This window comes from Podarcis raffonei, chromosome 6 (assembly GCF_027172205.1).
Source record: "Podarcis raffonei isolate rPodRaf1 chromosome 6, rPodRaf1.pri, whole genome shotgun sequence".
NCBI classification, from domain to species: Eukaryota; Metazoa; Chordata; class Lepidosauria; order Squamata; family Lacertidae; genus Podarcis; species Podarcis raffonei.
This window is the reverse complement of record NC_070607.1, coordinates 27,484,492-27,496,705: the sequence shown is the minus strand read 5'-3', so window position 1 is coordinate 27,496,705 and position 12,214 is coordinate 27,484,492. Positions and strand designations below refer to the sequence as shown.

Sequence of the window (12,214 nt, the reverse complement as noted above, 5' to 3'; positions counted from 1 at the left end):
AGATTCGGGCAACATTTAGGCAGTTCTGTCATTGACTGTTGGATAGCAAGCTCTGTTATTATCCCAGCTGCCGCAAGGTTTCAAACTGGTAATAAACAAGTTACAAACAACAACGTTAATATGAATTAAAGAAGTAGGGTGTGATCGAGGGAAAATCAAGCATACTCTACATTCATTGAAACCAATGTTAAGTGCTTAAGGCTGCAGTCCTATGAACACTTTCCTAGGAATAAGATCCAGGGAAGCAGTGGATTCTCTTAAACCAGTTTAGGATTGTGCTGCCAGGATACAAACCCGTGCACACTTTCTTCGGAGTAAAGCCCTATTGCCCTCGGAGGGACTTCTGATAAAGAAGTACAGACTAGACTGAAAATCATATATGGAATTTATAACTTAAATGTAAACTCAATTAAAACTACGCCCTATAAATTTTAATGAGCTTTGCATACAATTATACTTTTAAAATGGTATTTACATAGGATTATAGCTGTGAGTTTCTTTGCATTGTATCCATTGTTACAAAAACAGCCTTCTGCAATGTGCTTTCCTAGCCTAGATCATTTATAGCGAATCAACTTTTAATCAATTCATGGTTCTTCTACAACACTAACGGGGTACCCGTGACCTTCCAGATGCAGTCGAACTCCAACTCCCATCATCCCCGACCACTGGTTATGCTGGCTGAGGGTTATGGGAGTTGGGGTCCAACAATATCTGGCTGACCATAGCTTTTCCATTCCTATTATAGCCTGGGGTAGCTCAGTTGATAAAGCATGAGACTCTTCATCTCAGGGTCTTGGGTTTGAGACCCATGTTGGGCAAAAGATTCCTGCAAGGCAGGGAACTGGACTAGATGACTCTCGTGGTCCCTTCCAACTCTACAATTCTTTTTTAAGCTGTACTGATCTTCCAACAGCTAGTGGTGTTCAGCATTTAGGTGTTAGACTAGGACTAAAACAGCAAAGATTCAAAGCCCATCCCTTCCAGAAACTGACTGGGTGATAATAGCAAAAGCCTTTCCACTGCAGTATCTTAATCTGTAAAGCAAGAATGTTGACCTCTCCACTCTTATGAAAGGTAAGAGTGCACAGCATTCTGTGCAGCAGAAAGTAATACAACCTCAGATTAAGGTGTTCTTAAGAAAGAAATGAATTTAGGGCAAAATTCTAGAATTTTAAAAGTGAGTGTTGGCATGACTAAGATAAATGGTTATTTATCACATAGCTTCATTGCAAATCCAGAACAAATAACTGCAAAAACACTGTATATTCACTGTCTCGCTTTTGATGTTGCACTGATCTAGAACACAAAAACACCAGTCAGGTAAGCCGCCTATGCAACAATGCTGCTTTTATCACTAAACAAACGGACATGTCTGGGTGCCTGGTTTATTGCGTCTGACAGCAATTGCCTAAGCTGATAACAGCCCTCTCACCCAAAACGCAGGGTATATCCTTGCAAATAATCTCTACAACACGGTACAGAACCACACACTTTCCCGCTGTGTATAGAGCATTATGGCTGTGGTATAGCAAGACAGCAGGACAGCTGACGTGTGTGGAGGAGTTTGCATACAAAGTACATCTGCAGGAAGCTAAAGCAAGGCAAATGTTTATGGAAAACAGGCCCGTGTCTCCAAATCTATGCATAAGCCTGCAGTGATAGCCAGAGATTTTGTATGTTTTTCATTCCAGAGGTCGCTGAAGAAGTACTGTGGTTTGAGCTCCTACCAGGCACACATCAATGTAAATTAGAATTTTAGTCAGTATAGCTGAATACAAGTGTGTGTGTGTGTGTAAGCCATAGTTGAATCTTAGGAACCACCTCCGCCCATAGGAGCTTCCCATCACATCTGCAGCACTGGAGATAATCTGGAGAGGTCTACTCCACATATCACTTCCAAAAGACTTCTGCTCTTAGAGCGTTCAGCTTTTTCTGCAATGCTGCTTCCAGGATGCCCTCACTCAAGTAGGCATGTTGAAAGATGCAACATTTCTGAGTTTCAGGAGGAAGGCAACAGCAGACAGTGACTTATCTCTCCCATCCCACATTTTGGTAGTGGGTAGGACAGTGGTTCTCAAAGGGTGTGCCACATCACACTGGTGTGGCAGGAGAGGACAGCAAGTGTAGCAGGAAGCTCCAAGGGCAATCAAATAAACATTTAAGCATTTCAGTGTACCATAATATCAAAATACTATAATAACACTCTGGTGTTTAGTTAAGCTGGTTGGAACATGTGTAGAAACCTACCCTGATTTTGATTCATTGCAAAATAAATTCAAAGTTAATGTTCTTTTTATTGTTTCACATGCATTGTGACTTTTCCTTATAACTCACTCTCAGATTGATTTGGAGCCGGCTAACAGTGATAATCAGATAAATATGAAGACACAACACAGTGCCATTTAGTTCCATAGCTTCTGAGTCATCTTCCCTTGGCAAAGCGCATTCAGCATCAAAACAAACCATTTCATGCTGTATCAGCTTCCTTGTCCATTGCCAAACTATCAACCAACTACTATGCAAAATGTGCCAGTGTTTTATTTGAACACCACATCCTGGTCTCCCCCCCCCCACTCTAAACCATCCACAACCACTGGCATCTTCCAAAACATATTCACCATTCATAGAAAACCCTTCTTTTTACTTAGCTCAATGTGCCTTCATGGCTTCAGCAAATCATAACTAGCACTTCATTTGATTTTTACCCACCCATTTCAGTGCGGTGGAAATGGCTTCCTTTGGCTACCCTCAAAAATGTTTGAAGTTCAGCTGCCTGGTTAAAGAAAGAATGTCACTACAAACATGTCACCAATCACCCTGGAAACTTTAGACAAAGGGCAGAGGTTTTTAAAAAAAAAATCTGTAGAAGAAACAGAAAACAAACAAACATCAATTTCACTTTGTCAGTTTTATTTCAATTAATTCATCTAATTAATCAATCAATCAATTAGGAGGATACCTAATACAGGTGTTTTTAAATTATAAAATTAAAAACATGACAAGTGTATTAAAAGAAAAGCCCTGGTGAATCCGCTGCCCTTAGCCAAACCCATCTCTTGGTCAAATAGCAGTGTGACTATGATAGGATTTCTTATATAATCTCACTTAAAATTCCCAGCATATAATTTTTAGAGTTGCAATGCTGCTGCTTCTGTAAAAAAATGCAGGGTGGCAGGCTCCCTCTAGCTCTATACCCTTTGTATCCAAATCAACTATGCCACAATTCATGCTATGCCACAATTCATGCTCAATGAAGCAGAAAGACCTAGGGAACCAGCCCTACCTCGCTCTGCTGCTTAACAATGCCTTAGTCAAGCCACTGCTGTTGTTTGCAATAAAATCCCATAGAACTGCCTTATTAAAAAACTTTTTTTTTGAAGAAAACAAGTTTTCTCCCCCTTCCCGTCGCTATGTGCTTCTAATAAAAACATGCAGTTCTCATACCAACATCTGGAAATTATTGAATTTAATTTTAGCACCCCGATTTCCCATATCACCAGGCCACTAATGTTTAACGTGTGTTGTGCTGTAATAAAGCAACTACAATGTGGGAAGAGGAAGGATTTTACAACCTTGAGGTCAACATGTAACCATAGCGGACTTGATTCTAACTCTTAAGAAAGGCCAGTATGCAGTGCGCTCTATTTCCACAGAGAACACACTCTTCAAGGCTGTCAGCTGAAAAGTGTGACCAAGTCAAACAAATTGCATGGCTATGTGCTGCAACCTCCAGAGCGTGGTAACTATTTTCTACAGGATTCCCCCAAAGCTCCAAGATTGCCCCAGTGAGATCCAGCGAGCACAGGAAGAAACCACAGATGTTTATTAGCAGAACTTCAGAGGAGAGAACATTTGAAATGCCATACTGTGTGCATCGCATGAAAGACTCAAGAGCTTTTTTTCAGCTGCTAAAGCAAAACAGGAAACAGCAGGCTTCAGGAGCACCAGGGATATTTGTAGTGTTATTTTTTGAAAAGCTACAAATTGCCATCTACCCAATTCATGGGCCTTTGGGGATCTGGAAGGTACTGGAGGCATTTAATGCCTATAAGCTGCCCCTCATCTGCAAACAAACAAATAAATCTACACTAAATGGCAATGATTGTCTAGAAAGATATGCTGGATTACAAGTCGTTTTATACTGTGCCTCTCCCTCAACTAATGCAATTGCATATGAGCAACATGGCCCTCTTTTTTGTCTCAGTTCTGCCTTGTCAAAAACATTGTCTTTATATCCTTACATATGTGCATATATGTAATGCTCTCTCCCAGAGGCTATGGGCAGGGTTGGATGAACTCGTGGCTTGTCATGACCCGACTGGGTGAGCGAGAGAGCACTTTACACCCCCGGCAAGAGTGATCCATCTCTCTCCTGGCAGGAGGTGGGGTGGGTGTCATAAGGAGAAAAAGAAACTGCAGGAAATATTGTTCCCCCACCACTTTCGCTAGAGTGGATTCAACACCAAGTCTTTAATACAACCAGAATCAACACCGTTCAAGACCTCACTAACCTTTTTTTTTATTACAGTGGTACCTCGGATCAAGAACTTAATTCGTTCCGGAAGTCCGTTCTTAACCTGAAACTGTTCTTAACCTGAAGCACCACTTTAGCTAATGGGACCTCCCGCTGCTGCTGCACCGCTGCTGCACGATTTCTGTTCTCATCCTGAAGCAAAGTTCTTAACCCGAGGTACTATTTCTGGGTTAGCGGAGTCTGTAACCTGAAGGATGCTGTAACCCGAGGTACCACACAATATCTGCTGAAACTCCATTTTGAAAGCTAAGGGGAGCTTAACTTTTATATGTGCTTGCTTTTATCATGCAGGCTTCCCCCAATCTGGTAGCCTCCAGATCTTTTGCACAACAACTTCCAACCTTCCTGGCTATTGGCCATGCCGGCTGGGGCTGAACGGAGCTGTAGTCTAAAACATCAAGTTGGGGAAGGCTGCTTTAACGGTCTGTGGCCATGAACTATGCAATTGTCCAACTCTCTCCACCTACTAGGCTGTCCTTCCCAGCACACACCCTATTGATTGATTGAATGCATTTATATCTCACTTTTCCTCCAAGGAACTCAACGTGGCACACGTTTCCTCTTCCTCCCCATTTTATCCTCACAACAACCCTGTGAGGTAAATTAAGCCGAGAATGACTGACCCAGCGAGCTAGTGGGGATTTGAACCCTGGTCTCCCAGGTGTAACTACACTCTAACTAGTGCACCACACTGGCTCTCAACTCAACTGCAGTCTGTCTCAGGAAGACATTAGCTTTTTGTAATCTCCGTTTCTACCTCTGATAATGTTTGCCTCCACAGCAGGCCATAATCGATAGGAACACACATGGGCCAGGGTTAAAATGGTCTAATCTTATTAGCAGCTGCTCCTATGCCCTCTTTGTGGAAATAATGACAAATTACAATTTTTTTGGACCTAGAGGAGTTTCAGAATGTTGCTTCTTCTTACACACAGCATCCCTTACTTACAAAGTGCCAAACAAGCAAAGTTGGGAGAAGATAACTTATGGACCAAGGCACAACACTATTAATTTGAAAAGAGGTCCCTTTCAAACAAAAGGAGTTTCTGCTTAAAAGGAGAACAAACCTCCTGTAGAGGAGCCCGCATAATGCAGCAATCAAACAGCACATCCAAAGAAGGCTTTCATTATATTTTTAAAGGCATTTCTGCTGAAACAGGAAACACTTTGCCAACATACACAGTACAGTACAAACCTAGATAGAAAGAGAACAACTGCAGTTTAGCTGTTTATTTAAAACGTTTGACAACACACACACACACACACACACACACACACACAAAATAAGGGAACGAATAAGAAACCTGATTGATGCCACTTCTGCTGAGTGCTGCACATGCAATACAGGCCAAGATGCAACATCTGTAGCAAGTAATTAGAAGTCTTGGGGGGCAGATGCACAATGCTCCATACTGGGGCACTCCTCACTTTGCACTGTTGTGGAGTCCATAAATTACTTTGAAAGTGCTTGCAGGCTCCACATAAGCATCTGGTCGGTCTCTGCGGGAAACAGAATCCTGGACTAGATGGGCCTTTGGTTCTGTTCTTATTTGCTGTTGTATTTTAAAAACCTGTAATTCCTATGTTCACTAGGCTTCTGCTGGCTGTTTCTCAGGATTATATCCCTGCACTTTCTGTAAATGTGCTCAGATGCTATCTCTGCCTTGCCAGCCTAAGGGCAAAAAGTTTCAAAGCTCAGCTCTGTAGGAATGAATAGTAAATTTGAAAAGAATCAGCTAGAACCTGGAAGAAGATTGTTAAAGATAACAGATGCAGTAAAGGGATAATTCAGGCAAGAGTCACTCCCCAAACTGAAAAAAGAAAGAAAAAAGTGAGCGAGTTCATCTGAGCTTCAGGGAATGAACAGGAGGCCTATGGGACACGAGTTGGCCTAGATGGCTAACCAATATTCAGATCCATTGACACTTATGTTTCAATAATATGACGACTTGAATCCCTGGATAAGACTATCTCATCCTGGTATTGCTCATTTCCAACCTGCTGTCCAAGGTTGACAGGTCCTGGGATGAGGATTCACGGGGTCAAGACAACTCATTGCTTCTCTATAGGTCGCAGAAGTAAAACCATTTGCAATGCTGCTCCATAACTCTGTGGCCTCATCCAAGAGGCAGATGGGGGGGGGGGGGAGAAATGGCAATTGCCAGCAGGCCAGAGATGGGGATGCATCTTTATCTAGTTTTAACAGGCTTACTCTCTGAAAACAGATGACACACACATGCTGTCAGCTCTCCTTACGTTGTTTCTTCTGGTTCTATCTTCTCTCAATCTCTTCCAGACTTCAGTGAGATATTTTAGAGACACTGTCTCCTAGTGGCTACTCTTTTGAGAGCAATGGCATGCATGCTACTAGCTATCTGTGGTAGCAAGTCATCGTTGCCTAAATCAGTAAGTGTCTTTTGTCCTGAACCTCCAATATTTAGCTACACTGGGCTTTCCCCCTTACTTGCCTCTCTGTTCCCGTCCCCCCCAAAAACCCTTTCATTCACTTCTCCTCTTGACATACTAGACTGGTCTGCCTGTAACCAAGAATCATGATATGTGCAGGAAGTAATTCCATGTCACATTCCTGCAAATGGAAGGATTTTGGAGACTCTGAAACGCAACACCCATTTACCCTCAAGAGCCCAATAAAAACAAACCGGGGAGAGGAGGAGGCAAAGCATTTCAGTTATTGAAAATATTTTACAGCAATGAATTGGCGAACCAGGAAATGTCAAGAAAGTGAAAAGGCTCATAAAAGCAGAGATGCTGGACTTAACTCATCGCTTTGACTCATTGTGTAACATTTGTGTCAAGCCTTCCCCACACACACACCAAACACAAGCATATAACCCCCACCTACAGATAACCCATAAATCTGTCTTTGATTTGAACCTTCTTAACTACAGAAATGGTAGGAAGCTGGACAGAAAACAATGGATGGAAGTGCTCTGTTTAAGTAACAAGGGCAGGAAACTTTCAGCTAGTTGCACAGTCAAGTTTCCACACTGAAACTCAAGGGAGAAGAAAACCAAACTCCACGGAGCTATCTCTATACAGAGTATAAATAACCCTTAACAGATTTTTAAAGCCATTGTATTTTAACAGAATACTACCAAAAAGCCTCGACCCAACGCGTAGTAGTATTGTTTATTGTACTGCTGAAACTGAGTCATAATAAGCTCATTTGGTAAATTAAAAGACAATAAGTAAGGAAATGCTAGACATTATAAAACCTGCGGCATGAGTCCAGGACTGGATGTGTATTTATTTTTAAACCAAATTGTGCAGGAATTCATAAATCAGCAAACAAAACTCACACACACACAAAAGTAAACACAGATTGAGCTTCAAGTCTCTCTATGTGGCTGCAGAAATAAGCACAGATCTGTACATTCCTTATCCTTAAAAAGGGAGAAAAAAGAAAGGGAGAGAAAGTAGCTGCTCGCTTTCTGCACTGTGGTTACAGTCCTGCAGCCAGAAGTCATTAACACATGACACTGGAAACTAAAAACAAAAGATAAGGGAAGATCACAGGATTTGTCTAGTTTGGTAAAATGCCCAGCAAGAGTACAAATGGACGTTGTGCGTACCTAAACCTAACAGCTGTGTATTTCAACCTTCACAAAGTCCCACTCTGATATCCATAATTTATTTCCGCACAACACAGCCTCTGAGGTGGGGGTAGCCAACATGGTGCCCTCCAGCTTTTGCAGGAATGCAACGGAATACCATCATCCCTGACCACGGGCTGAGGCTGTTGTAGTCCAGCAATGCAGGTGGCACTGTGGTCTAAACCACTGAGCCTCTTGGGCTTGCCGATCGGAAGGTCGGCAGTTCAAATCCCCGTGACAGAGTGAGCTCCTCCCAACCTAGTATGGTGGGTTCTTTGGATGGCAAAAGGAGGAGGACCACTTCTCTCATGGCAATTTGCAGGCGCAGAGAGACTGTGGAAAACCAGTACTTTACATTTTACGCTTTACACAACTTGTGGTTTCCAAAATACAAAGATTCTCCCCTAAGCCTATACATCGCCACGTGGGTGTGTGGGTGAAGCCTCCCTGGGTGAACGGGAGGGGAGAGATAGCTTCAGCTTTCTAATGAATAATAACAAGTTTCCAAGTTCAACTGAAGGCTGAATTCCTATAATTGACCCTTTAAATAGGAGTTAACTCCCATTCGCCAATCTCATTACACCAAACCTGAAAGCTGATCTTGTTTCAAGAGCTTAAACAAAACAAAACCTCCCTCTCCATAATATTCCAAGCTTTAACCTCGTCTCTGAGAAAATGTTTGGCCAAAAGTTAACAAAACAATGACCACCCCTACCACCAAATTATAAAATAGATCTCCGCTGTGAAATAAAAGAAGAATTAACCCAGCTCAGAGGTCCAGCAGCCCAATCACCAGTTAGCTGTCCTGTTGCATTTATTTTGTAGCTTTTTATTTATAACAAACAAGACACGTTATATGCTTATTCACAATTCTTCTGTGTTGACATGTAAGGTTTTAAATTTAAAAAAATGCTAACAAAAATAAGGGGGAAGAAAGCTATTTTTATTTCCCCATCCACCCTTACTGCAATGAAAATTTATTTTTTGTAGAAATCAAAACAGAGAAAATGGGCCTATATATTAGCCTGAAAGTTGTTGCACCAATCACTAATAAAATCTGCTTCTCCACAAATTTTATTAGTTTTAATGCCTTCTTTCATCCTTTTATCATAAGTTAATTTATGCAAGCAAGCCCATATTCCACATGCTTTCAAGTACTAACTGTGATTTCTGTTTTATTTAGCTGCTTTTCACACCTTGCTAGCTATATCTACCTTCAAAATATAGAAATGTTTTTAAAATAAAAATAATTGGGAAATAGAAAAGAACAAAGAATGTTTGGATATGTCCTTTTCTCTCTGTGCACATGTATGTGTGTGTGTACTAGATGCATTATTAAGCTTGAGGAGGAAGGATGTGAAAGGCTGAATTCTTAATCATGGATGGAAACACAAACAGACTCACATTTCCTGAATACAAATCTGAGACTGCATTCAAAGCCTTTGCTTTGTTTCAAGAGTCCAGAATTTATTGGGCACAATCCAGCTCTAGAGTTGCATGTCCAAAGACAGTGGGCATTATTCAACCCAGTTTCAATCAGAGTAGGCTTGGTGAAATTAATGGACCTACCTTAGCCATGCTCATTAATTTCAGTGGGTCTGCTCTGAGTAAAAGTTAGCTGAATACAACTCTAGATCCACAGATCGAAGTGCATGATCTATGCTGGGTAAGAGAATGGTAGCCACATGGGCTGCATTCACAAGTAACTCTAGGTCATGAAGTATGGGTTTAGTAAAGCATCCTGTGCAGTAAAGCATCCTGTGCATGAGTCGTATTCTGGTGCATTTAGCTCCATCACCCCTGCTTTACTTAGCCACTCCCACTTGTATCTTAGTCCAGTTTTTCTCAACCAGGGTGCCGCGGCACCCTGGGGTGTCTTGAATGATGGTCAGGGGTGCCGCAGGCAACACTGGCTTCTGTCCCTCTTTCCTTCCTTCCCTCCCTCCTCTGATGCCCTCTTGCCTCCCAAAGGCTTGCACAGCTGTTTGTTGCAGCAGCCCTGGCTACAAGCTCCCCACATGAATGGTGCCTCTGGGGCTGGCCAGGGGGTGCTTCCCAGGTCGCTGTGGGACAGTGTGAGGAGGCACCTCTCTTTGGGGCATGGGGTGGCTCAGATACCAGTTGCTGCCCAGAAGACTCCCAAGGAGAGGGGAGAAGAGAGGAGCCTGAAGGAACACTCCACAAGGGAGAGTGTTTGAAAAAGGGCGAGAGGCTGCCGGCTCTGCAAACAAGAGGTGACACAACTGGGCTCTTGAGTCCCACTGGGGTTCCTGCAGAAAGAATGGAGTTGGTCAAAGGAGCCATGGACTCAGAAAGGTTGGAAACATCTATCTTAAGTTTCTTAGGCTACACAAAAGTGTAGCAGTAGTAGCTATCACCCTAGGAAAAAATAGTGCAGATTTTTGTCTGGCCCAAGCAGCTGTCCCAACTTAGTCATGGACTTTCCAGGTAGCCTCAGGCAAGTCTCAGAGCTTCAGTTTCCCACTTCTGAAACTGAATGGAATTATCCTTTAGTGGAATTCTCTCTCTCTCTTTCACACACACACACACACACACACACACACACACACACACAGCTTTAAGCTTCACTTAACCTCAGTGATGCTATTACATAGACTGGTTTATGTCCCTACAGATTTAATGCCCCTGTTTTGCTTTAACACTTCTCCAATATCTTTAGCAAAAAAAGTCTAGCTGAGGAAAAATCATGATGACAAAAATAAGCCCCAAACAACATTCATAATCCCATGTAAAGTTGGTTGTAAAGTAGTTTATATATAATGCTAAATTTACGCAGCAGTTCAATGCCAAATAAAGCAGCTATTTGGAATATCATGAACATTTAAACAGGTTCTCTCTCCTGTCCCATGCCCCCCAAAACCCGTCATAATTTTTAAAGTGCTTTAAAAGTTGCACAAAGCAAAAAACTGCAAGGTTTCATTCTGTTCAGTGATATATGCAAACATGCTTAAGTCACTTGCAGATTTGGCTGGTCTATAGTTAATGTTAAACAGTTCTATTAAGAGGGACCTTCAGATATCAAACCATGCTTGTTCTTTGGTACACTTTTCTTGGCCATCTCATCATAAAACATAGGAAAGGGCATTTTCTTAGGCCATATGCTGCAATCCCTGAAACACGATTTAAGCATCTTTGTTATTATTAAGAAGTACTCAGTCCTCACTTTAGGGAGAGGGTAAACTGCAAAATAGGATGCCGTGATCTGAGTTTAGAAACACCAAAAACGCGGACAAATATTTAGAGCCACAGCTGTATTTTCCATTTACAGTAGAAGAGCCACGAGAGAAGGAGCATAAACCATCGTCGGGTTACTATAGCAATATCCCTTCCCCACAGAATTTACCACCACAGTTTAATCCCCGTGGACACTGTGTGTTTCTTAAGTGCCTGAGCACAACAAACATTGGCCCACATTCCCAGCAAAACCATGAACATTTTGAAGGTCAGCAATAAGCAGGGGTTGTTTTCAATTAGAAAGCCTGCTTTGCTGGAAGGCTGCCAGAAAATATATAGCTTAGCATTGGCTTAGTGTATTCAGAACCGGGAAAGAATGTAGGTTTTCCATTTTGACCTGGTAAGCATTCAGCCATGCTTATTTTAGTAGATGGAAAAGGGGGTGGGGAAGAGACTTTATGGATACTATATAGGCTCAATTACAGAAAATCCTTATGCCAAGTTAGAGGACTTGGCCTATCTATTTTAATTCCCAATTTTCCCATTGGGGAAAAATATATATTGTCCAGATATTTGGGGGTTTCATTTGCCTTTTTTCGACAACAACATGGGGCCCGTTCTTCTTATCACTGTTTGAAATACTGGGCCAGGGCCAGGCTGCCTTCCCTTGCACCTGTTTTGGACAATTGAGCTATAAAACTGCATCTCCCACTAATTGTTAACAGCTACAGCTGTTCACCTGACAGATCGGAAATCTTGTTTCTACCCTAGTAAACATGGTCGCTTAAGCATTCTTGTTAGTGAGCATGTGATTTATGTTACATCCAAGCATATATATATCATTCTACTCTCAGGAGGTAAGCTCCAG

At 42.0% G+C, this 12,214-nt stretch overlaps 1 protein-coding gene across 3 annotated transcripts in view; it reads right to left on the bottom strand.

The window, feature by feature from the left end:
* The window catches only part of TGFBR3 (transforming growth factor beta receptor 3), a 139,202-nt gene that overhangs the window by 85,251 nt on the left and 41,737 nt on the right, over positions 1 to 12,214 (bottom strand). Inside the window, exon 1 of one of the 3 annotated variants that reach the window (XM_053391793.1) lies at positions 2,713 to 2,733. The exons of the other annotated variants lie outside the window; for them this stretch is intronic. Coding sequence (XP_053247768.1) covers positions 2,713 to 2,716 — 4 coding nt within the window. The 5' untranslated portion in view covers positions 2,717 to 2,733. Of the gene's footprint in view, positions 1 to 2,712; positions 2,734 to 12,214 lie in introns of those variants that run through there. 3 annotated transcript variants of the gene reach the window in all.